Raw genomic sequence first — 23,905 nt, forward strand, 5'->3', positions numbered from 1 at the left:
ACATAAAGCTGACTTCAGGTGTTAAACCTCCAGTGAAATAAAACACATAACGGTAGAAAAACCATAACTAACAACCCTGTCACTCTGTCAGACATGCTCTTCAGTTCAACTCTACAAATACTTAGTCTTTTGAAAATTAGCTTGGAATGTAATTCAGGTAGAAACTCTGGTTTCACTGTGATGTCAAAGAAAAAAATATCTCTGCATGTGGCAAGTCAAAACAGACAGTGGGAGGTAAAGCCCAAGCTTGTTCAGAGTGTCAGGGAACAAACAGTAATACTGCAGCAGCTACTTAAGGGCGTGCACCACTGTAGAGGGAGGTGGGAATCTCACGAGCTGTGGGTTGTGTGTCATGGTGGAGCTTCTCTTTTCCATGATCACCACACCACACAAAGAGTGAATGGCACTCAAAGGCCTCACGCTAGAAATGTAAAATGGCACAATCTTCCTTGTGTAAAGCAAAAAGTTTAATTGTGGTCTGGAAAGTGACTCCAGGGATAGTAGCCTGGGGTTCCATATTTGTTGTATCTCAACAGTTTCCAGGTCAATTTTGTGAAGTTTATAAATACAGTTTTTTTCCAAAGTGCCAATGCTGAAAACTCAACATGGCAGCTGAAAATCAAAAATGAGTGCTCTCAAGCTTGGGTATCATCACTAGTATCAATGCTGTAGATCAGTTCCTGCCCTCAGTTACACAGGTGCAACCCCATGGGCTTCAAATTCTGCTTCCACCTATACCCCATTGCCAGCAGCAACTTCCTTGTGAGTGAATCTTACAGATATGTAATGCAGATGTACAGGTGTAACTGGGGGCATAATTTGGCCATACAACAGAAACTACTGTCATTAACAATTCTGTTATGCAGATGCATTAGCCAGAATGGAATCCAGCTCATTCTTAGCCGTATTGGCTCTGCAGTGCCAACAGAACCAAAAAGGAGTGAAAGTTAATTTGTCAGTGAAGCAAGCAGACAGGACTCTGAATACCCAAAGGAAGCAGAGGAGGCTAGAAAGAAGAGGCCATCTTTACACAGAGCACTTTCAGAGTACACACGCATTTTAAACATCTCAGGACATCTTATGGTTAAGGCTGCGAGTCTGTCATGGAGGTCACAGAAATCATGGATTCTGGGGCCTCAGTGACTTCTGTAGCAGCCAGTGTGGCTGACCCCAGGGCCGCCCGAGCAGCCCCAACCTCCCCCCACCCTGGAGCGCCCCGTGGGCCATCACTCCCCAGAGCACCAGCAGTGCCCCATGCCCACCCCTGAGCACCAGCGATGCCTGGAGCCCTCGGGCCCGGAACACCAGCAGCATCCCCGAAGTCCCCCAGAGCACCTAAGATTTAATCAGGGGTATTTATAGTAGAAGTCAAGAACAGGTCAGGGGTCATGACATTTTTTTTACTGCCTGGTGACCTGTCCATGCCTTTTACTAAAAATACACATGACTAGATCTTAGCTTTACTTATGGTTAGGAAGATCCCTCCCCACAACAAGATGATTTAACAGAAACACCTAAGGCTTGAGGTCACACAGTTCTTCACCAATCTTTAGCCCTTCCATGAGTAGCTTTTTCACATGTGGGGAGTTATAATTTAGCCCTATAGTATTATTATACAATATTTTTATTATCTGTAACAAGTAATTATTGAAGCAGAGCCATATTACACAATAATCTATAAGAAACAGTTGTTTTTTTTTAAAAAGTCCATGAAATGGAAATAGAACTCCTAGAGAAAGAAAAGTAATTGTGAAGCTGCTAAGGGTATTCCAAAAAAGAGAGAGGGGAAAAAATACCTATTTTAAAAAAAAAATGGCAATGTCCCATTAATAATTCATATTTTGCTTCAGCACTAATGAATATAATTATTCTCATCTCCAGCAACACTTAGATCCTCTTATTGAAAACGGTTTTGTAATTATGAGCCAAAAAACTGGCTAGAAAAATATTCAATGAGTGAGATCCGGTCATGCCAGAACCCTGCCATCTCCTAAATGCCTTGTCTGAAAATTTTACAAAAATTTCTACATTATGATAAGACCATGTCTGTGAAATATCAGGTACATGGATTTAAGTTTTGGCAAAGACAGGACAATCAGAATCTCTCTCTTATAATGAAGGAGAATTTATAATCTTAACCCAAACAAATTTGTTAGTCTCTAAGGTGCCACAAGGACTCCTTGTTGTTTTAGGAGAAACTAGTGTCTCTCCATACTATTCTGCAAAACTGAAATTGCTGTATATCACTCTTAGCTATGCTACGCTCACACACCAAAAGAGAGTACTGTGGTGCTGGTGGGCTGAATGCACTACTGACATAGAAGCAGTTGGAAATGACAGTTTGACTCTTCAATACTATGGTAGCTGTCCACATGTAGTAAACAGACTTTGAACTGTACTGGAAATGATAAACTCCAAAAAGCAGAGGTCATTCAGATACATTTAAGAAAAAATGGAACATGTTAGCTGAGAACTCCTGTTCTCCATGAGAATAACACATGCATAAATGATGATCAGACCCTGAGGGAGTCAGATATGTACACCGACCATGGTATGATTTATTGAACAGTAAAACATTTCTGACCTACTGTCTCCTGTAATCTACTCTAAGTGTCTGGCTAATTATAAGGTTCTCATTTTGTTGTTTATTATCCCTCCCTCTTAGCATCTATTTATTGGAAAGAATGAAGAAAAACCTTCAACTATTTTTTTAAAATAGATTTTAAGCACTGGTTCAACAACATAGAATTTGCCATATCAGATCAGATGATTGATCCATCAAATCTGGTATACTCATGATATACATGGCCAAATGTGCAATAATGTGCATTCCTGACCATTGCTACAATCAGTTTACACCCTGAAACAGGATATTTGATTTCTCCCATCATCTTAACAGGCATAACTACACATAGTACTAAAGGACATAAATGTATCCAACCTCTTTTAAAATCCAGCTTCACTGTGACATCTTCTGGCAGTGAACTCCACAAAATGAATACATGTCATGTGAAGAGATCATTTCTTTTTCATTTCTTTATTAAATGTTAATAATTTAATTTTAATTTACTAATTGCAACTGTTACTGTTTGCCAAACCAATTTAGCCATTGCCAAAGCCTATTCTGTTGACTGTTCTTACCTCAATAATATACAAGACCACATTCTTGTAGAAGCAATACAAAATGCATTTGGTCACTCGATTGTAACTCCAGGCTCCATGGACTAATAATAGTTTCTCCAAGTAAGAAAACTAGAAAAAGAAAAATGGACACAAGTAAAATAGTCTCACATTTTACAACTCTATATAAAGTACATGAAGTTTAGATCAGCTATTAAATCCATTCCAACTTCCTTTCTATGAGAGTAATTTTGACAGATTACCCACAAACAAAACATTTTAAAAAATCACAGCAAAACACTCCTTTTTTGGAATAAATCTTTTAAACATGTTTCCATAAATTTGGTCCTCATTTGCTTTAAACAGGAAGAAGCCTTCAATTATTACTACTATCCTGATAGTAAAATGAGAAGATGACTGTGTTTGAGGGTTTAATAATAAGTGTGTGGTACAAGGCTCTTCTCTGTGTTTTAAAAGGAGCAATGTGGTAATTAGAAATGTTCTGGGCTAAAATGGAGACTGAAAAGGCAAGAGTTCTCAAAAGAAAAAAAACAACACTAGCAGCTTTTGAAAGAAGATGGGAAGAAATACATTTTTATTAACATTTACATTTCACTCGATAATAATAAATATGGTCACAATACGAGCATCTAAAACAAGTTGTATATTCCTTTTTCCCCTTAAATAAACCCAATTAGTAAATGAATCTAATGTTTATGGAAATTGCTGCCTAATAATACTAGTTTGAACCACAAAGATGACTCAGTTCTTCTCCTATTTAATTCAGTGGGATTTCTCACACTGCCTTCAATGAGAGCGAGATCAAGCCCACAGCAGGAAATGTGTGAGCTCTGTCAAGGAACCCACTTGTGACTTGCTACATTCCTTTTAGTTCAGCCTCAGGTCCCCCATGAGAAAAACTGAATTTCACCGTTTTGTGTGGTGGTTTTTGGGAACCAAAAGGATGCCAAACTACTCATTTCCACTTCTGGGCTAGTGATATGCCACTTCAAAAGATTTGGAGTTCAAGTTTCAAATTCTGGTTCAAATTTATTATTTATCCAAAGCCCATTTGAAACTCTGGGATCTCCAAACATGAGCTAGAAATGTCATGATATATAGCCTGTCTCCCAAGATCTCCAGCACTTAATGCATTTGCTGCAAATACTACAAGAACAGGCTCTCTGGTGGTATTTCAGCAAAATAAAAGAAAACAAAGCAAACCACATTATAATTCAGTTTGGATTCAGTCTCTATCCAGCCTGCATCAGGATTGGAAAGTAGATAATCAAAAGTGAATGGCTAATAAACGTACTAACCCATTAACTACCTACCAACATACCCTCTCTCTTCAGTCCTGCCACAATTTTAATGCTTCCCGAGATTCATCCTTTGACAGTGAGACATATAGTGTAAACTCCAGCAAGGCTGGCATGTATTCCATTGATATACTGTAGAATAACCCAAAGAGGAAAAACTGCACAAATGGTGTGCCATAACTCATACGATTTTAACAATCATTTAGTTACTATAATGCTACTCACTGGGTTTGTAATCTCTCAAGAAAATGCAAAAGTGCTACCTAAAAGAGCTGAGGAAATGATGCAACCCAGAAAGAATAAGGTTCTGATACTTTAAATACACGTGAGTTGTCCCACTGAGCAGTGACAAGGAATTAAACGAAACAGAGCCATGTTTTATTTTAACAGAGCTCAGTGGAGCTACTGACATGCATTGAGTTACTTACATGAGTAAGTGTTTGCAGGAAGAGGGGGTCTAATAATAAGTGACATACAGAGCATACGTAGGTGCCAGGAGATTTATAAATTGTAAGGCCAAAAGGGATCCTGATGGGCAGGATCCCCTGGGAGAATAACAGTAGGGGGAAAGGAGTCCAGGAGAGCTGGCTGTATTTTAAAGAATCCTTATTGTGATTACAGGGACAAACCATCCCAATGTGTAGAAAGAATAGTAAATATGGCAGGCGATCAGCTTGGCTTAACAGTGAAATCCTTGCTGATCTTAAACACAAAAAAGAGGCTTACAAGAAGTGGAAGATTGGACAAATGACCAGGGATGAGTATAAAAATATTGCTCTGGCATGTAGGAATGAAATCAGGAAGGCTAAATCACACCTGGAGTTGCAGCAAGCGAGAGATGTTAAGAGTAACAAGAAGGGTTTCTTCAGGTATGTTGGCAACAAGAAGAAAGTCAAGGAAAGTGTGGGCCCCTTACTGAATGAGGAAGGCAACCTAGTGACAGAGGATGTGGAAAAAGCTCATGTACTCAATGCTTTTTTTGCCTCTGTCTTCATGAACAAGGTCAGCTCCCAGACTACTGCACTGGGCAGCACAGCATGGGGAGGAGGTGGCCAGCCCTCTGTGAAGAAAGAAGTGGTTCGGGACTATTTAGAAAAGCTGGACGTGCACAAGTCCATGGGGCTGGATGCGTTGCATCCGAGAGTGCTAAAGGAGTTGGCGGATGTGATTGCAGAGCCATTGGCCATTATCTTTGAAAACTAATGGCGATCGGGGGAAGTCCCAGAAGCCTAGACAAAAAGGCTAATGTAGTGCCAATCTTTAAAAAAGGGAAGGAGGAGGACCATGGGAACTACAGGCCAGTCAGCCTCACCTCAGTACCTGGAAAAATCATGGAGCAGGTCCTCAAGGAATCAATTCTGAAGCACTCAGAGGAGAAGAAAGTGATCAGGAACAGTCAGCATGGATTCACCAAGGGCAAGTCATGCCTGACTAATCTAATTGCCTTCTGTGATGAGATAACTGGTTCTGTGGATGAAGGGAAAGCAGTGGACGTGTTATTCCTTGACTTTAGCAAAGCTTTTGACACGGTCTCCTACAGTATTCTTGTCAGCAAGTGACAGAAGTATGGGCTGGATGGATGCACTACAAGGTGGGTAGAAAGTTGGCTAGATTGTCGGGCTCAACGGGTAGTAATCAATGGCTCCATGTCTGGTTGGCAGCCGGTATCTAGCGGAGTGCCCCAAGGGTCGGTCCTGGGGCCGGTTTTGTTCAATATCTTCATTAATGATATGGAGGATGGTGTGGATTGCACCCTCAGCAAATTTGCGGATGACACTAAACTGGGAGGGTATGCTGGAGGGTAGGGATAGGATACAGAGGGACCTAGACAAATTGGAAGATTGGGCCAAAAGAAATCTGATGAGGTTCAACAAGGACAAGTGCAGAGTCCTGCACTTAGGACGGAAGAATCCAATGCACCGCTACAGACTAGGGACCGAATGGCTAGGCAGCAGTTCTGCAGAGAAGGACCTAGGGGTGACAGTGGACGAGAAGCTGGATATGAGTCAACAGTGTGCCCTTGTTGCGAAGAAGGCCAATGGCATTTTGGGCTGTATAAGTAGGGGCATAGCGAGCAGATCGAGGGACGTGATCCTTCCCCTCTATTCGACATTGGTGAGGCCTCATCTGGAGTAGTGTGTCCAGTTTTGGGCCCCACACTACAAGAAGGATGTGGAGAAATTGGAGAGAGTCCAGCGAAGGGCAACAAAAATGATTATGGGTCTGGAACACATGACTTATGAGGAGAGGCTGAGGGAACTGGGATTGTTTAGTCTATGGAAGAGAAGAATGAGGGGGGGATTTGATAGCTGCTTTTAACTACCTGAAAGGTGGATTCAAAGAGATCTAGACTATTCTCAGTGATAGCAGATGACAGGACAAGGAGTAATGGTCTCAAGTTGCAGTGGGGGAGATTTAGGTTGGATATTAGGAAAAACTTTTTCACTAGGAGGGTGATGAAACACTGGAATGCGTTACCTAGGGAGGATGGTGGAATCCCCTTCCTTAGAAGTTTTTAAGGTCAGGCTTGACAAAGCCCTGGCTGGGATGATTTAGTTGGGGATTGGTCCTGCTCTGGGCAGGGGGTTGGACTAGATGACTTCCTGAGGTCCCTTCCAACTCTGATATTCTATGATTCTATGACCATTATGATCATCTACTTTGACCTCCTGCATAAAAAACAGGCCATAGATCTTCTCCCAGCAATTTGTGCATCATACCATGGCTTCTGTTTGAACTATAATGCATCTTCTAGAAAGATATCCAGTCTTGATCTAAAAATGAGAGATGCACTACCAAATAAAAAGGTGTTTTTAGAGTACCAGTATTCATTATTTAATACAACTGATGAAATTTAGGAAAAAGAAAACATCTAGAATACAACCCAGGCTTCCCCAGGAACAAAACTGAACCATGAACCCAACATTTATTTTAAAGGAAGAATTTCCCTGAGCAATTTTCCCCTTTAAAGCATTCAAAAAAGCAATGGTCCCTAGACACTCCAGATTCCGCCTCTGGATAAAAAGTATCTTTTCTCAATAAAAAGCTTTATTAAGTTTTAGAACCATGTAAAGAACTTCAGTATTTTGGTTTAGGAATACTTTGAAAATGAATCATGGAGACAATAACATTTAAAAAAAAGATGATGCAAACATACTCTCTGTATGAATGGAAGTTATTCTTTGGGGCACTGGGTCAGAGGCAAACTTCCTTTTTATTTGTTTAGTTCATTATATGATTCCTTGTGGAATCGTTAGTAAGTCTTTATATAGAGCTTTATTTTTCCATGTCTGCCCACTTCTGGAATCACTGGATTGGAAGTATCATTTGGGTACAAGATACTACATTACAGTGGCCTACTTAAATTACTCCGAAGAACATTCTCCATTCAAGGCATGCATATAATTCCCACTAAAGTTGTTACCATATATGTCTGCATTGAGGGAGAATATACCATATGAAGCCCAAGTTTTCCTTTTGAAAACTATTTAGTGTTATTTTAGCCTAGTATTTCTCCTATTGCAAATAAGTCCATCTTATTTTACTAATCAGCACACAACACAAATTTGATTCACCATAACACAGCAATATACTGTAATCTTTCAGGTTAATAAAAACACACTTCTCCCCTCCAAAACGAACAGTTCCATATTATTTTAAATTTTGTTTCCAAAATTAAAACTGCATGTTATTGGTGCCAGCAACTTAAATAAAAGCATTAACTATAACTAGGACTGTCAATTAATCACAGTTAACTCACGCAATTAAGTCACAAAAATGAATCGCACTTATAACAATAGAATACCAATTGAAATGTATTAAATATTTTTGGATTTTTTCTACATTTTCAATATTATTTCAATTACAACACAGAATACAAAGTGCACAGTGCTCACTTTATATTATTATTTTTGATTAAATATATGTTCTGTAAAAATGATAAACAAAAAAATTAGTATGTTTCAATTCACCTCATACAAGTACTGAAGTGCAATCTCTTTATCGTGAAAGTGTAACTTACAAATGCAGATTTTTTTTGGTCACATAACTACATTCAAAAACAAAACAGTGTAAAACTTTAGAGCCTACAAGTCCACTCAGTCCTATTTCTTATTCTGCTAATCGCTAAGACAAACAAGTTTGTTTACATTGATGGGAGATAGACTCATAGACTATTAGAGTTGGAAGGGACCTCAGGAGATCATCTAGTCCAACCCCCTGTTCAAAACAGGCACAATCCCCATTTTTTTTTGCCCCAGATCCCTAAATGGCCCCCTCAAGGATTGAACTCACAACCCTGGGTTTAGCAGGCCAATGCTCAAACCACTGAGCTATCCCTCCCCGGGCAGATACTGCTGCCTGCTTCTTATTTACAAAGTCACTTGAAAGTGAGAACAGGCATTCACATGGCACTGTTGTAGCCGGTGTTGCAAGGTATTTAAATGCCAGATATGCTAAATATTCGTATGCCCCTTCATGCTTCAGCCACCATTCCAGAGGACATGCTTCCATGCTTATCATGCTTGTTAAAAAAATAATGCGTCAATTAAACTTGTAACTGTACTCCTTGGGGGGAGAATTGCATGTCTCCTGCTCTGTTTTACCCACATTCTGCATATATTTCATGTTATAGCAATCTCAGAGGATGACCCAGCACCTGTTTTGTTTTAAGAACACTTTCACAGCAGATTTGACAAAACGCAAAGAAGGTACCACGGTGAGATTTCTAAAAATAGCACGGCACTCGACTCAAGGTTTAAGAATCTGAAGTGCCTTCCAAAATCTGAAAGGGATGAGGTGTGGAGCATGTTTTCAGAAGTCTTAAAAAGAGGAACACTCTGCTGTGGAAACTTCAGAACCCAAACCACCCAAAAAGAAAATCAACCTTCTGCTGGTGGCATCTGACTCAGAAGATGAAAATGAACATGCATCAGACCTCACTGCTTTGGATAGTTATCAAGCAGAACCCATCATCAGCATGGAAGCATGTCCTCTTGAATGGTGGTTGAAAAATGAAGGGACATATGAATCTTTAGCTCATCTGGCACATAAATATTTGCAACGCCAGCTCCAACAGTGCCATGCAAACGCCTGTGCTCACTTTTAGGTGATATTGTAAACAAGAAGCAGGCAGCATTATCTCCTGCAAATTGTAACCAACCTTGTTTGTCTGAGTGATTGGCTGACAGAGAAGTAGGACTGAGTGGAATTGTAGGCTCTAAAGTTTCACATTGTTTTATTTTTGAAAGCAATTTTTTTTGTACATAATTCTACATTGTAAGTTCAACTTTCATGATAAAGAGATTGCACTACAGTACTTGGATGAGGTGCACTGAAACATACAATTTTTGTTTTTTTACAGTGCAAATATTTGTAATAAAAAATAAATATAAAGTGAGCATTGTACATTTTGCATTCTCTGTTGTAATTGAAATTAATATATTGGAAAATGTAGTAAACATCCAAAAATATTTAAAATAAATTACAGGTTTCAGAGCGGTAGCCGTGTTAGTCTGTAGAATGAGGAGTACTTGTGGCACTTTAGAGACTAACAAATTTATTTGAGCATAAGCTTTCATGGGCTAAAGCCCACTTCATCAGATGCATGCAGTGGAAAATACAGTAGGAAGATATATAGATATAGATATAATTATATACAGACAACATGAAAAAATGGGGGTTGCCATACCAACACTTAACAGACCTATCGATTAAGGTGGGCTATTAGCAAGAGAAAAAAAACTTTTGTAGTGATGATCAGGATGGCCCATTTCAAACAGCTGACAAGAAGCTGTGAGTAACAGTAGGGGGGAAATTAGCATGGGGAAATAGTTTTAGTTTGTGTAATGACTCATCCACTCCCAGTCTTTATTCAAGCCTAATTTAATGGTGTCCAGTTTGCAGATTAATTCCAGTTCTGCTATTTCTTGGTGGAGTCTGTTTTTGAAGTTTTGTTGTTGAATAATTGCGACTTTGGTCTGTAAAGTCACCTACTGAGGGACAGGCCCAAACAAAGAAAGTAACAGAATGCCACTAGCCGTCACCTTCAGCCCCCAACTAAAACCTCTCCAACGCATCAAGGATCTACAACCTATCCTGAAGGACAATCCCTCACTCTCACAGATCTTCGGAGACAGGCCAGTCCTTACTTACAGACAGCCCCCACAACCTGAAGCAAATACTCACCAGCAACCATACACCACACAACGAAAACACTAACCCAGGAACCTATCCTTGCAACAAAGTCCGTTGCCAACTCTGTCCACATATCTATTCAAGGGACACCATCATAGGACCTAATCACATCAGCCACACTATCAGAGGCTCGTTCACTTGCACATCTACCAAGCTGGTCTCCATATTGGAAGAGAAGATTGAAGGTCTGGAGCAACAGATAACGACCCTGCATTGCATACGAGAAACTGAGGATTTTTTGGACAAAACTCAGGATAGGCTTCTAGGGGCACAAAGCTCTAAAGATATAGAGCAGGTTGCACAGAGGAGCCAAGAGGCCAGTGAAGAAGCTTGGCAACATGTGACCTCCAGAAGAGGTAAGCGGAATGTCCGGGTTCCAGTAACACAGACACAGGTAACTAACCGCTTTCATGTTCTCTCCACAGGTACCGTTGCGGAGAGTGGACCAGATGATATGTCTGGGGCGAGAAAGCAGAAGGAGACTCTGCTGGTTGGAAGGCATGAGATGCGATGTCCTGAGGTTGGGGGTTCCATGACCACCACTCCCAAGAGGAGAAGGCGGGTGGTGGTGGTCGGGGACTCTCTCCTCCGGGGGACTGAGTCATCTATCTGCCGCCCTGACCAGGAAAACCGAGAAGTCTGCTGCTTGCCAGGGGCTAAGATTCGCGATGTGACGGAGAGACTGCCGAGACTCATCAAGCCCTCGGATCGCTACCCCTTCCTGCTTCTCCACGTGGGCACCAATGATACTGCCAAGAATGACCTTGAGCGGATCACTGCAGACTACGTGGCTCTGGGAAGAAGGATAAAGGAGTTGGAGGCGCAAGTGGTGTTCTCGTCCATCCTCCCCGTGGAAGGAAAAGGCCTGGGTAGGGACCGTCGAATCATGGAAGTCAACGAATGGCTACGCAGGTGGTGTCGGAGAGAAGGCTTTGGATTCTTTGACCATGGGATGGTGTTCCATGAAGGAGGAGTGCTGGGCAGAGACGGGCACCATCTTACGAAGAGAGGGAAGAGCTTCTTTGCCAGCAGGCTGGCTAACCTAGTGAGGAGGGCTTTAAACTAGGTTCACCGGGGGAAGGAGACCAAACCCCTGAGGTAAGTGGGAAAGCGGGATGCCGGGAGGAAGCTCAGGCAGGAATGTCTGTGAGGGGAGGGCTCCTGCCTCATACTGAGAATGAGGGGCAATCAGCAGGTTATCTCAAGTGCTTATATACAAATGCACAAAGCCTTGGAAACAAGCAGGGAGAACTGGAGGTCCTGGTGATGTCAAGGAACTATGACGTGATTGGAATAACAGAGACTTGGTGGGATAACTCACATGACTGGAGTACTGTCATGGATGGTTATAAACTGTTCAGGAAGGACAGGCAGGGCAGAAAAGGTGGGGGAGTAGCACTGTATATAAGGGAGCAGTATGACTGCTCAGAGCTCTGGTACGAAACTGTAGAAAAACCTGAGTGTCTCTGGATTAAGTTTAGAAGTGTGTGCAACAAGAGTGATGTAGTCGTGGGAGTCTGCTATAGACCACCGGACCAGGGGGATGAGGTAGATGAGGCTTTCTTCCGGCAGCTCACGGAAGCTACTAGATCGCATGCCCTGATTCTCATGGGTGACTTTAATTTTCCTGATATCTGCTGGGAGAGCAATACAGCGGTGCATAGACAATCCAGGAAGTTTTTGGAAAGCGTAGGGGACAATTTCCTGGCGCAAGTGCTAGAGGAGCCAACTAGGGGGGGTGCTTTTCTTGACCTGCTGCTCACAAACCGGGTAGAATTAGTGGGAGAAGCAAAAGTGGATGGGAATCTGGGAGGCAGTGACCTTGAGTTGGTTGAGTTCAGGATCCTGACGCAGGGAAGAAAGGTAAGCAGCAGGATACGGACCCTGGACTTCAGGAAAGCAGACTTCGACTCCCTCAGGGAACGCATGGCCAGGATCCCCTGGGGGACTAACATGAAGGGGAAAGGAGTCCAGGAGAGCTGGCTGTATTTCAAGGAATCCCTGTTGAGGTTACAGGGACAAACCATCCCAATGAGTCGAAAGAATAGTAAATATGGCAGGCGACCAGCTTGGCTTAATGGTGAAATCCTAGCGGATCTTAAACATAAAAAAGAAGCTTACAAGAAGTGTAAAGTTGGACATATGACCAGGGAAGAGTATAAAAATATTGCTCGGGGATGTAGGAATGATATCAGAGCATGTAGGAATGATATCAGGAGGGCCAAATCGCACCTGGAGCTGCAGCTAGCGAGAGATGTCAAGAGTAACAAGAAGGGTTTCTTTGGGTATGTTGGCAACAAGAAGAAAGCCAAGGAAAGTGTGGGCCCCTTAATGAATGAGGGAGGCAACCTAGTGACAGAGGATGTGGAAAAAGCTAATGTACTCAATGCTTTTTTTGCCTCTGTTTTCACTAACAAGGTCAGCTCCCAGACTGCTGCGCTGGGCATCACAAAATGGGGAAGAGATGGCCAGCCCTCTGTGGAGATAGAGGTGGTTAGGGACTATTTAGAAAAGCTGGACGTGCACAAGTCCATGGGGCCGGACGAGTTGCATCCGAGAGTGCTGAAGGAATTGGCAGCTGTGATTGCAGAGCCATTGGCCATTATCTTTGAAAACTCGTGGCGAACCGGGGAAGTCCCGGATGACTGGAAAAAGGCTAATGTAGTGCCAATCTTTAAAAAAGGGAAGAAGGAGGATCCTGGGAACTACAGGCCAGTCAGCCTCACCTCAGTACCTGGAAAAATCATGGAGCAGGTCCTGAAAGAATCAATCCTGATGCACTTGCATGAGAGGAAAGTGATCAGGAACAGCCAGCATGGATTGACCAAGGGAAGGTCATGCCTGACTAATCTAATCGCCTTTTATGATGAGATTACTGGTTCTGTGGATGAAGGGAAAGCAGTGGATGTATTGTTTCTTGACTTTAGCAAAGCTTTTGACACGGTCTCCCATAGTATTCTTGTCAGCAAGTTAAAGAAGTATGGGCTGGATGAATGCACTATAAGGTGGGTAGAAAGCTGGCTAGATTGTCGGGCTCAACGGGTAGTGATCAATGGCTCCATGTCTAGTTGGCAGCCGGTATCAAATGGAGTGCCCCAAGGGTCGGTCCTGGGGCCGGTTTTGTTCAATATCTTCATAAATGATCTGGAGGATGGTGTGGATTGCACTCTCAGCAAATTTGCGGATGATACTAAACTGGGAGTGGTAGATACGCTGGAGGGGAGGGATAGGATACAGAAGGACCTAGACAAATTGGAGGATTGGGCCAAAAGAAATCTGATGAGGTTCAATAAGGATAAGTGCAGGGTCCTGCACTTAGGATGGAAGAATCCAATGCACCGCTACAGACTAGGGACCGAATGGCTAGGCAGCAGTTCTGCGGAAAAGGACCTAGGGGTGACAGTGGACAAGAAGCTGGATATGAGTCAGCAGTGTGCCCTTGTTGCCAAGAAGGCCAATGGCATTTTGGGATGTATAAGTAGGGGCATAGCGAGCAGATCGAGGGACGTGATCGTTCCCCTCTATTCGACATTGGTGAGGCCTCATCTGGAGTACTGTGTCCAGTTTTGGGCCCCACACTGCAAGAAGGATGTGGATAAATTGGAGAGAGTCCAGCGAAGGGCAACAAAAATGATTAGGGGTCTGGAACACGTGAGTTATGAGGAGAGGCTGAGGGAGCTGGGATTGTTTAGCCTGCAGAAGAGAAGAATGAGGGGGGATTTGATAGCTGCTTTCAACTACCTGAAAGGGGGTTCCAAAGAGGATGGCTCTAGACTGTTCTCAATGGTAGCAGATGACAGAACGAGGAGTAATGGTCTCAAGTTGCAGTGGGGGAGGTTTAGATTGGATATTAGGAAAAACTTTTTCACTAAGAGGGTGGTGAAACACTGGAATGCGTTACCTAGGGAGGTGGTAGAATCTCCTTCCTTAGAGGTTTTTAAGGTCAGGCTTGACAAAGCCCTGGCTGGGATGATTTAACTGGGAATTGGTCCTGCTTCGAGCAGGGGGTTGGACTAGATGACCTTCAGGGGTCCCTTCTAACCCTGATATTCTATGATTCTATGTGATATATGCCATCATGTGCCAGCAATGTCCCTCTGCCATGTACATTGGCCAAACTGGACAGTCTCTACGTAAAAGAATAAATGGACACAAATCAGACGTCAAGAATTATAACATTCAAAAACCAGTAGGAGAACACTTCAACCTCCCTGGACAATCAGTTACAGACTTAAAAGTCACAATTATTCAACAAAAAAACTTCAAAAACAGACTCCAGCGAGAAATAGCAGAACTGGAATTAATCTGCAAACTGGACACCATGAAATTAGGCTTGAATAAAGACTGGGAGTGGATGAGTCATTACACTGACTAAAAATTATTTCCCCATGCTAATTCCCCCCTACTGTTACTCACATCTTCTTGTCAACTGTTTGAAATGGGCCATCCTGATCATCACTACAAAAGTTTTTTTTCTCCTGCTAATAGCCCACCTTAATCGATAGGTCTGTTAAGAGTTGGTATGGCAACCCCCATTTTTTCATGTTGTCTGTATATAATTATATCTATATCTATATATCTTCCTACTGTATTTTCCACTGCATGCATCTGATGAAGTGGGCTTTAGCCCATGAAAGCTTATGTTCAAATAAATTTTTTAGTCTTTAAGGTGCCACAAGTACTCCTCATTCTTTCTTAAAATAAATGGTATTCAATTGTTGTTTAATCGCGTGATTAATCGCGATTAATTTTTTGAATCACTTGACAGCCCTAACTATAACATTATCTCTATTGCTATTGTCAATAATCCTCAAACCACAGTTAAACTGAGCACAACCCATTTTCACCATTCTTAGATTAACCCAAAAGCCACTTGAAAGTGACACATGAATATCAAACAACTTCATCAGGTTTAAACTAATTAGATTAAATGCCAAAGGCATTAATAAAATGTGATAGGCCATCTATGGACAAAACTCTGACTACCTATTTATTCTTTTACACTGTCATTTTAATAAATAAATTGAATCTTACGAAGTCTCTGTAAATACAGATTTTTTAAATGAATTGTGCCTCAAAAGTATTATATGGTAGAGGGTATGAAGATTAGTAATGTAGAGACCACTGCTGGACAGCGTAACCATTGTGATCAAGGCAGTTGAAGGTTGTCCTGATGTATTACTTTTTTGGTGTCATACTGTATAAGTGTACTTGCAGTATACTACTGTCTATTACTGAATTAATATTGGATGAGGTTTTTAACCTGAAATTTTAAAAGTGCAATTAGTGCTTGTGAAAATTCTCAGATGACCACCACTGAATATGGAGGCCCTCTGCCTGACCACGGCACACATACACCATGGCAGCAGCAATACACGGTTCCTTGATTGCTCTGTCAATGGGTCAACCTGTTCAGGAACAACTACCTCGAGGAGCAATAGCGGAGTTTGCCTTTCTGCCCTTCCAATCCTTCAGCTATCTGCTGAAATTTCCAACAAGGGTGCCAATTAGTATAAATTGTAAAGGAAGATTTCATAGTGAGTTCATCTGATAGCTGCCTACATGCATGTGGCATGAAATCCCAACCCTTTTCTCATAGGCTACCAAAGAGCCAGCAGACTGTAACGACTTCTGGTCATTACCCTGTTCTAGATTTGAATCTAACGTTCTTGTACTATTACCAAATATTAAAGATTTTCTTATCACAAGTGATAGTGAATATGATACCTTAACTGTAAACAAACAACATTCACAGTACATTTACATCAGCAAAAGTCTCTTTTCTTTTGTTGCTTTTAATATGTTGATATTTTGATTTGTTCAATTAAACAAAGAGCTGCCGCAATCTGCATGGCTTCTTCCCACTACCGCCTATAGATAAAGTAATCAGTGCTGAATTTGATGGGATGACTTAGGAGCATGTACCCTAGTCACTGTCACTACCTGAATTATCTCAAAATATTGACCAGCTTTTTAGTATTTGAATAACTGATTTTTTAGTAGTTTAAGAAAAACAGGGTAAAGAGACTTCGAAATAAAAGAAATGTCCCATCATCATCTACCTCTTCTGGACATTAATATAGTTCACCAACAGGTGTCAGTGACAAGAGCACACTGAGGAAGATAAATTATAATTAGAAGGGCATTAAATATAACTGTCATGAACGGTGCCTTTCCCTGATTACTGAACAGTTTGAATGTTCCACAGCTGGCAAGAAGAAACCTGAGCCTTTAGGAAAGGGTTGATCATTGCCCCAAAGGGCACAACAAGATCAAAACTAAAATGATCCCTAATACATCCGAGGTATCAGTTTTAGATGGCTGTCTCAAGGAGGATATGAACAAAGATTCTCTCGGCTTGAAAGCCAGCAATGAAGCGCTTATGCTGACACACAGCTGATACCTCTGTCAGCAGAACATGGCAGCTGCTTTTTAGTGCCTCTGACCTGTGCTATGGAGTAATCAGAAGAGTTGGTTGCCTGCATGCCCTCATTCCCACTGATCCCGACTCCCACATGCGCGGTTTGGATCATTCCCACGTCATTGGCACCGTCTCCGATGGCTAATGTGATGGCATTTACATGTTTCTTTACCATGTCTACTATTTCAGACTTCTGCAGAGGAGACACTCTGAAAAGGAGAGGAGAAAATGTCAGTCAGTTTCCCACATGCTGAGTTATGTATGCCTTTCCAAAAAGACAGCTGTAATCTAGATTTAGATGTGCTGGAAGGGAGTTACTGGAAAGTTGCCTAATTCAACACTCAGAGTTTAGAACATATGCCAAATGTTTTCAGAAAGAGAGAGAAGCATTTTCCATTTTTATAAGCTAAAATGAATGAATAAATAGAGATCATAAACAAAAACATCAAATTTATTTTTTTGGGTGTGAGAATTTAATGCTCATGAGAGATGCCAGATTTAAAGGCTTGGAGACTGAAGTCTTTTCTTTATCTGCTACATCGTATGCATCAGCTGTGCAAGCTTCCCTGCTGCTCCAACTGGATAGGCCACCTTTAGGTCAGGAGGATAAGTCAGTCTCTAAGGTGCTTTCAATACTCAGCCTCTTTGCAGAGACTTCTACCAAGGAGGTCAATTGGTACAAACGGTGGTGGTGGTTTTTGAGGTTGAAGGACAGGATTGTAGGAGGACAAGCAACTACCAGGAAGAAATAAGGTGGTATAGGAAAAGCCCCTTCTTCCCACTTATTTTACACTTGCTTACTCCCTGCTGTGGGTTGCTTTTCCTCTGTTACAACCCCATCTATTAATCTCTTTAGTCGGTAAATTACACCACCTTAATGCTATCTTATGTTGGTTGTCTGCATGTAATGTACATCATCATTGAGATCACCTCATAACTTGTCCGAATAGGTTACTCTTGGAACCTGACAGCTCATAGTTAACTGCTGTACCAATATGCTGCAAGTGTAGGCCACTAAATGAAATACGGGTCTTCTCTGTGCAGGATGCAGGATGAAGACCCCAAAGCTGCAACTGCTCTTCTGTAAAACAGCCATAGACACCAATGGGATTTCTGCATGTGGGCCAAATCCTTTAGCTCTGGCCATTTCAAAGTGTTGAATAAGGGCTTCATGCCAATGTCACTTACTTCATTTTGACAGTTGTATACCTCCATTGACTTCAGTGGAGTTACGCTGCTATTTACATCAGTATAACTGAGAGCAGAATGTGGCCCTATGACTCCATAACGTATTTATCCTCATGTACACTCATATCTATCTTATACGTAGATATTTTGAACCTGATTCTTCTCATTTACGTCAGTTTCAACTTGACATGCCTCCACAAAATTCAATGGAGATACTCCTGATTTACATCAGTGTAAGTCAGAGAAGACTCAGAACCTTTATGTAATACATTGAATCATCACACACTCAAAACAACTTTTATTCAGGTACAATACCCAGATTATTGAAGGGTATTTTGGCAATACCCACAAATAGCCAGTCTGAGTATTTTAATTCTAGGCCCATCTGTACAAACAACCTTAATTCCTTTCCACATCACTTTTAGTCAAATGAAGTCTCAAAACTGCTCTACACACCCTTCCATAAAGCTTTAGACAAAGCTGTTTCACAGCTGAAGCAGACACATGCACTCACAAACAAAATATAATTGATACCCAAAGGCTTTACTATTAACATAAGTATTTTTATTCACTATTTTTTCAGATTGCTGCACTCTGTGGGAGTGACATATTTATCCCTTTTATACATTTGGCTGAATTATAGCTGATCAGGAAAAAGAGCATATGGCTTTTGGTAGGCCTTTCACTTTAAGGGCTTGATTCTGCCTCGTGTTGAGCACCTTTTAGGATCAGGCCTGATGACTAGTTTGAAAGTTTTTTGTTTTTGTTTTTTAAAGTTACTGTGGTTGATCTTCATATGTTAACAAAAACATTTAGAAGAGCTAGCAGCTGTCGAGTTTCAAAAAACAAAGCAGAGGAAAGTTGACTGGGCCATAAAAACCACTTAATCCCAATGACTTTGTGCATGAAATTCTCATTGGACAGATTTATTAAACCCTCAGTTGTACACCAATGTAAAATAGTACTTTAGCACTCCAGGGACTCAACTGTACTGGAAACAGAAAATACAGACCATATTACTAATCTATGTTGTAAATTAGATGTAGACTATAATTATAAGGCATCTCTGAACTTAATTTGAGTCAAATTCTAACTTTTATATATGTTAACGGTGTAAAATACTAATGAGAATATGCTCGATGTTCTCTCTTACAGGAGTGTGTCTGTGTGTATGCTCAGAACATCATTTACATGCCTCTGGTGCATTGGAGGCAAGATGCAAAGCCAAAGACCTTTCGCCACATGAGAAGTGTAATTTCTCCATAACTGCACACCCTGCTAGCTCTTTTTGCTTACTTATAAAATGACTTTGGTTTGTTTAATATTTTTAAAACGAATGTTAATTTTTCTCCTTACCAATTTATCTGAATTGCCTCAGTGTAAAAAATAGCTAAAAAGATTACTCTATTACATATACTGTGTTTAAAAGTACTTAGGCCTGCTCTACACTGGGGGGGGGGAGGGGGATCGATCTAAGTTACGCAACTTCAGCTCTGTGAATAACGTAACCTAAGTCAACACACTTAGATCTACTTACTATGGTGTCTTCTCTGTGGTAGGTCGACTGCTGATGCTCCCCCATCGACTCCACCTACGCTTCTCGCCAGGGCCGGCCCACAACATTCTGGCACCTGAGGCAGGGAGCTCAAATGGCGCCCCCAAACTCCCTCGCTTGGGCCAAAACTTTGAAAGGTCTCAATTCTGCTTTCTTCCTGTTCTACTCCTCTCATGGTACTGCTCTGTCGCCTACCCCAATAAAGGAGAACAACTTAAAATGTCTTGTTCAAAAATTTTAAGTAACATTTAACTTTCAAACGCCTGAACAACGAATGTAACTTTTCTTGTCTGCATAGTAAACACTGGCATTTTTATTTGTTTGAATAATAAAAGTGGTGCTTTCCGTGCCTTCTTGGTTGCAAAGATTTGAACTGCTTCCTGCTGAAGGTCCACAGTCTGGGCCAGCTCATGCTCTACTGAGATGGTTGCAAGGCCAACCCGCCTCTCCTGTGTCATTGTGGAGCGTAAATGTGTTTTTATTAACTTCAGTTTGGAGAAGCTGCGTTCTCCACTGGCAACTGTTACAGGAAGTATGAGAAGTATGCGCAGAGCAACAAAAGCATTTGGAAAGAGGGTGGTCATCTTATTTGTGCACATATATTCCAGAACAGCCTTTGGAGTTGATACTGCTGAAATGTGTCTTGAAAGGGCTTTCAGTTCATCACCTAAATCACTGGCATCAATATGGCGCATGTCATCATGTGTCAACACTGTCTCTAGTGCCCTGCATTGCTGGTGTAGGTCTTCAGGTATAGCGAGGAGTTTTGGAATATCCTACAACATCCCAAATAAACTGCTGTGTTCCCTGAGCTGCATGAAACGTTCTTTAACTGACTGTATTGCACAATCTGGCACCCGGTTAAAGAATTCAACTTTGAATTGTTGTTTGGGGTTTCTTATGGGATTATCCTGTGCCTCGTAATTAAAATGTCATCTTCGGTGACTCTTGTATTCTTGAATGGGTGGGAAAATAGCTTCAGTGTGAAGTTCCTCTGCCAACTTCTGTGCACTCTTCAGAACATTTTGAAATCCCTCATCTGACTGGTAAGACTGTAGGTATGACTTTGCTTTGTCCAGTTGTTCCATTGCTCCAGATATATCAAGGACAACACCTTGGAGTCTCTTGCTTACAACATTTATTTCAAACAGTATGTCATGCCACAACACTAAGCCACACAGCAATTTGAAGTTACGTATGTTTCTGGTGATTCCATTTCCCTCTGCCACTGTTCTCCCACGAACAGTTCCTGTCATAGCATTATCCTCCATAATAGCAACTATGGCATCATCTATCTTCCCAATTTGGTCTTTGATAGGCTTTATCGCCTCCTCTCGACTTCCCCATCGTGTGGCACTCAGTGGTTTCAGTGTCAGAAAGGATGTTCCCAGATGTTGCTTCAAAATTTGACATTGATGAGTTGATGCAGAGAAAAAAAATACATAGATGTTTTGAATTACATTAAAAAATTCAGCAGCCTCACTAGAAGCTGATGCTGCATCACTGACCACCAAGTTCAATGAATGAGAACTGCATGGGACAAAAAAAGCTCGAGGATTTAACTCTTGGATCTGTGTCTGCACTCGTCTGTTCTTTCCTTTCATGTTGGCACCATTATCGTAGCCCTGACCCCTCCTGTCAGCTATCGCAATTCCTGTATCTTCCAGCTTTTTAAGAAGCACGTTTGTCATACTAGCTCCTGTAGTATCAACAATGTCAATAAATTCTAGAAAATGCTCTCTGACAGTCACCATTGCAGGGACATTTTCACTAGGTTCTGTTGTTATTACAAAACGCACCATTAAAGTCATTTGTTCCGTATGGCTGATGTCAGGTGTGCAGTCCAGAGTAACAGAGTAATATCTTGCTGACTTCAGATCTGCCACAATCCTCTGTTTGGCGTTTGTTCCCAGTAACTGTATGATCTCATTTTGAATTGTTTTTCCAAGGTACTGGTGTGTGTACATTTCTTGGGTGGTGACTCTTCTTAGATGCTCCTGGAGTACAGCATCAAACTCAGCCATTAGCTCCACAATTTTAAGGAAGTTTCCACTGTTTGGCACATAGAGCTGATCTGAAGTGCCACACAGTGCTAGGTTTTGGGTAGGAAGCATTCTCACAATGGCAATGAGCCTTTTCAGAACATTTTGCCAGTAAAGAGATTCTGATGCAATCTTCTCTTGATGCTGATCATCTATGGGGGCCTTTAACCTTAGTCTCATCTCAAGCTCTTTCCATCTATGGAATGCTCTCTGGTGATTTGCTGTCTTCTCATGGCATGCCAGATTTCTAGCCAGATTTTTCCAGTCCTTTTTTTCCTGTAGAACTCAATGTGGCTGCAGCATTAGACTGGAAGAGTCTGCAACAAAAACAGCATGCAGCATTCTGGGTTTTTGAGTACATAAAGCCACGGCCTCTCCACTTTGTCACCATTGGGGATTTCACGCCAGTAATGTGTTGGACGGAAACTTCTATTTTCATTGTCTTTGGGGAACATGAAGTTTTTCACTTACTGTGGCCCATGCAGTACAAGGAAGTACCTCAGGCTACTGCTCAAGTGGGTCCAGAGTCCTGGATCATCTAGACTTAAGGAATTAAACTCAGCAGCAGCTGTTTCTTGTACCTCCACCACACTCTTCTCTGATCTACACTTTTCTTCAGGAATGTGCATGGTTACTTCCATTTGAGATGGAGATATGGATGCTGCAGTAGCTGCCAGGTCACCTGCACTCCGACTAACTGGAAGATCAGGCATCTCCTCACCACCCACATCCTCACTGGGGCCGGAAGGCTCACCCTGAACATTTGTGTCTATGTATCTCAGGAGAGCTCCTTCCTGCTTAGATAGAAAAGCTGCCTTTGCTTTCTTTCTTTTTCTGAATGCTGCCCCAGAGGGGCATTTTCTTCTTTCACTGATGACTGATGTTCTGTGACAGTTATAGTGGCTCTCAACACTCAATTGAAGGGGACAAATAAGGAGGCTGGTAGCAGGGCCTGAGTGAGGGAAGATATCCGCATCTTAAGGGCCTAACTGGCTCCTACTACTTCAGTTGACTGCCTGTTCTCCTCAAGTGGGTTCAGGGAAGCAGCAGGAAACAGGAAGCTCCCAGAGAAGCTGGTGTTAATCAGTCCAGGCTCCTGCGGGTGCTAGAGAGGTACATAAGAGGCTCCTCCTCCTCCTCTCTCTCCCTGCAGCTCCTGCTGCTTTCTGTTATTCCCTCTCACCTTTTCTCCTGCCTGCCTGTTATGTCTCTTGTGCCCTCCTTCCTCCAGCACAGCACTCCACCATCTCTGTGCATCTAGAGCAGAAAGATTACATATGCACCAGTAGCAGACTCAATTTTCTACACTCTGGGTCCTAGTGGTGCCCCCCCCCCCCCACAGTCTGGCACCTGAGGTGGCCGCCTCAGTTCACCCACGGTAAGTACTAGAGTCAATGGGAGAGCACTCGGTGGTCAATTTATCATGTCTTCACTAGATGCGATAAATTGACCCACTCTGGATCTTTCACTCTGGAGGTAAGTGTAGACATGCCCTTAGAAAAAAAATGTTTTCATATATGTAGACCCTATTGTGTATTGGAATCTGCTAGAGCAGAGCCCTGTGTCCATACAGGGGGTCTTGCTAACATCAGTGGGACTCCAAACAGATGCAGAGATCCATGTTTGAGAATCCTGATAGAAGATCAGGGCTATTAATGCGTTCTTCTAAAGAGTCCAGACACCAGCTACAACAAAGATTCTCTCAGATTCTCTCAGGGCTTCCCTGGCAACCCCGTTTGAGGTGTTTACAACTTGCTAGTGGGTAATTTCACTCATGGGCTCAGAATTGGTATCTAAGTTTTTCTTTCAAAATTTCATCACTGTCACAGTCAGAGGAGGGCAATAAAAGAAGCAAAATCATATGACAACTAATTTGAAAAATATGACTGAGGTTGTATTCTTTGACAAGTAATATACACAAATGCAAAATCAATATTAATTCAGGTTTCTCAGTTTCCTGACTTTTGAGAGGTTATTGAACACATGGGCCCAGATTATCTGGTCAAACCAGGCAGCACAGGATAAGGGCTGGGGCTCAATTGATACTAGATAGCTGAGGTTAGGG

The 23,905-nt window shown here is 41.9% G+C and overlaps 1 protein-coding gene across 7 annotated transcripts in view; it reads right to left on the reverse strand.

Annotated features, from left to right (window-relative positions):
• The window catches only part of ATP8A2 (ATPase phospholipid transporting 8A2), a 692,754-nt gene that overhangs the window by 243,064 nt on the left and 425,785 nt on the right, over window positions 1–23,905 (reverse strand). For all 7 annotated transcript variants that reach the window (XM_073340296.1, XM_073340286.1, XM_073340306.1 and 4 more), the window contains 2 exons: window positions 17,081–17,264; window positions 3,142–3,252 (listed from right to left, as the gene is read on the reverse strand). In XM_073340296.1, coding sequence (XP_073196397.1) covers window positions 3,142–3,252; window positions 17,081–17,264 — 295 coding nt within the window. The remainder of the gene's footprint in view (window positions 1–3,141; window positions 3,253–17,080; window positions 17,265–23,905) is intronic.

Source organism: Lepidochelys kempii, chromosome 1 (genome assembly GCF_965140265.1).
Source record: "Lepidochelys kempii isolate rLepKem1 chromosome 1, rLepKem1.hap2, whole genome shotgun sequence".
NCBI lineage: Eukaryota > Metazoa > Chordata > Testudines > Cheloniidae > Lepidochelys > Lepidochelys kempii.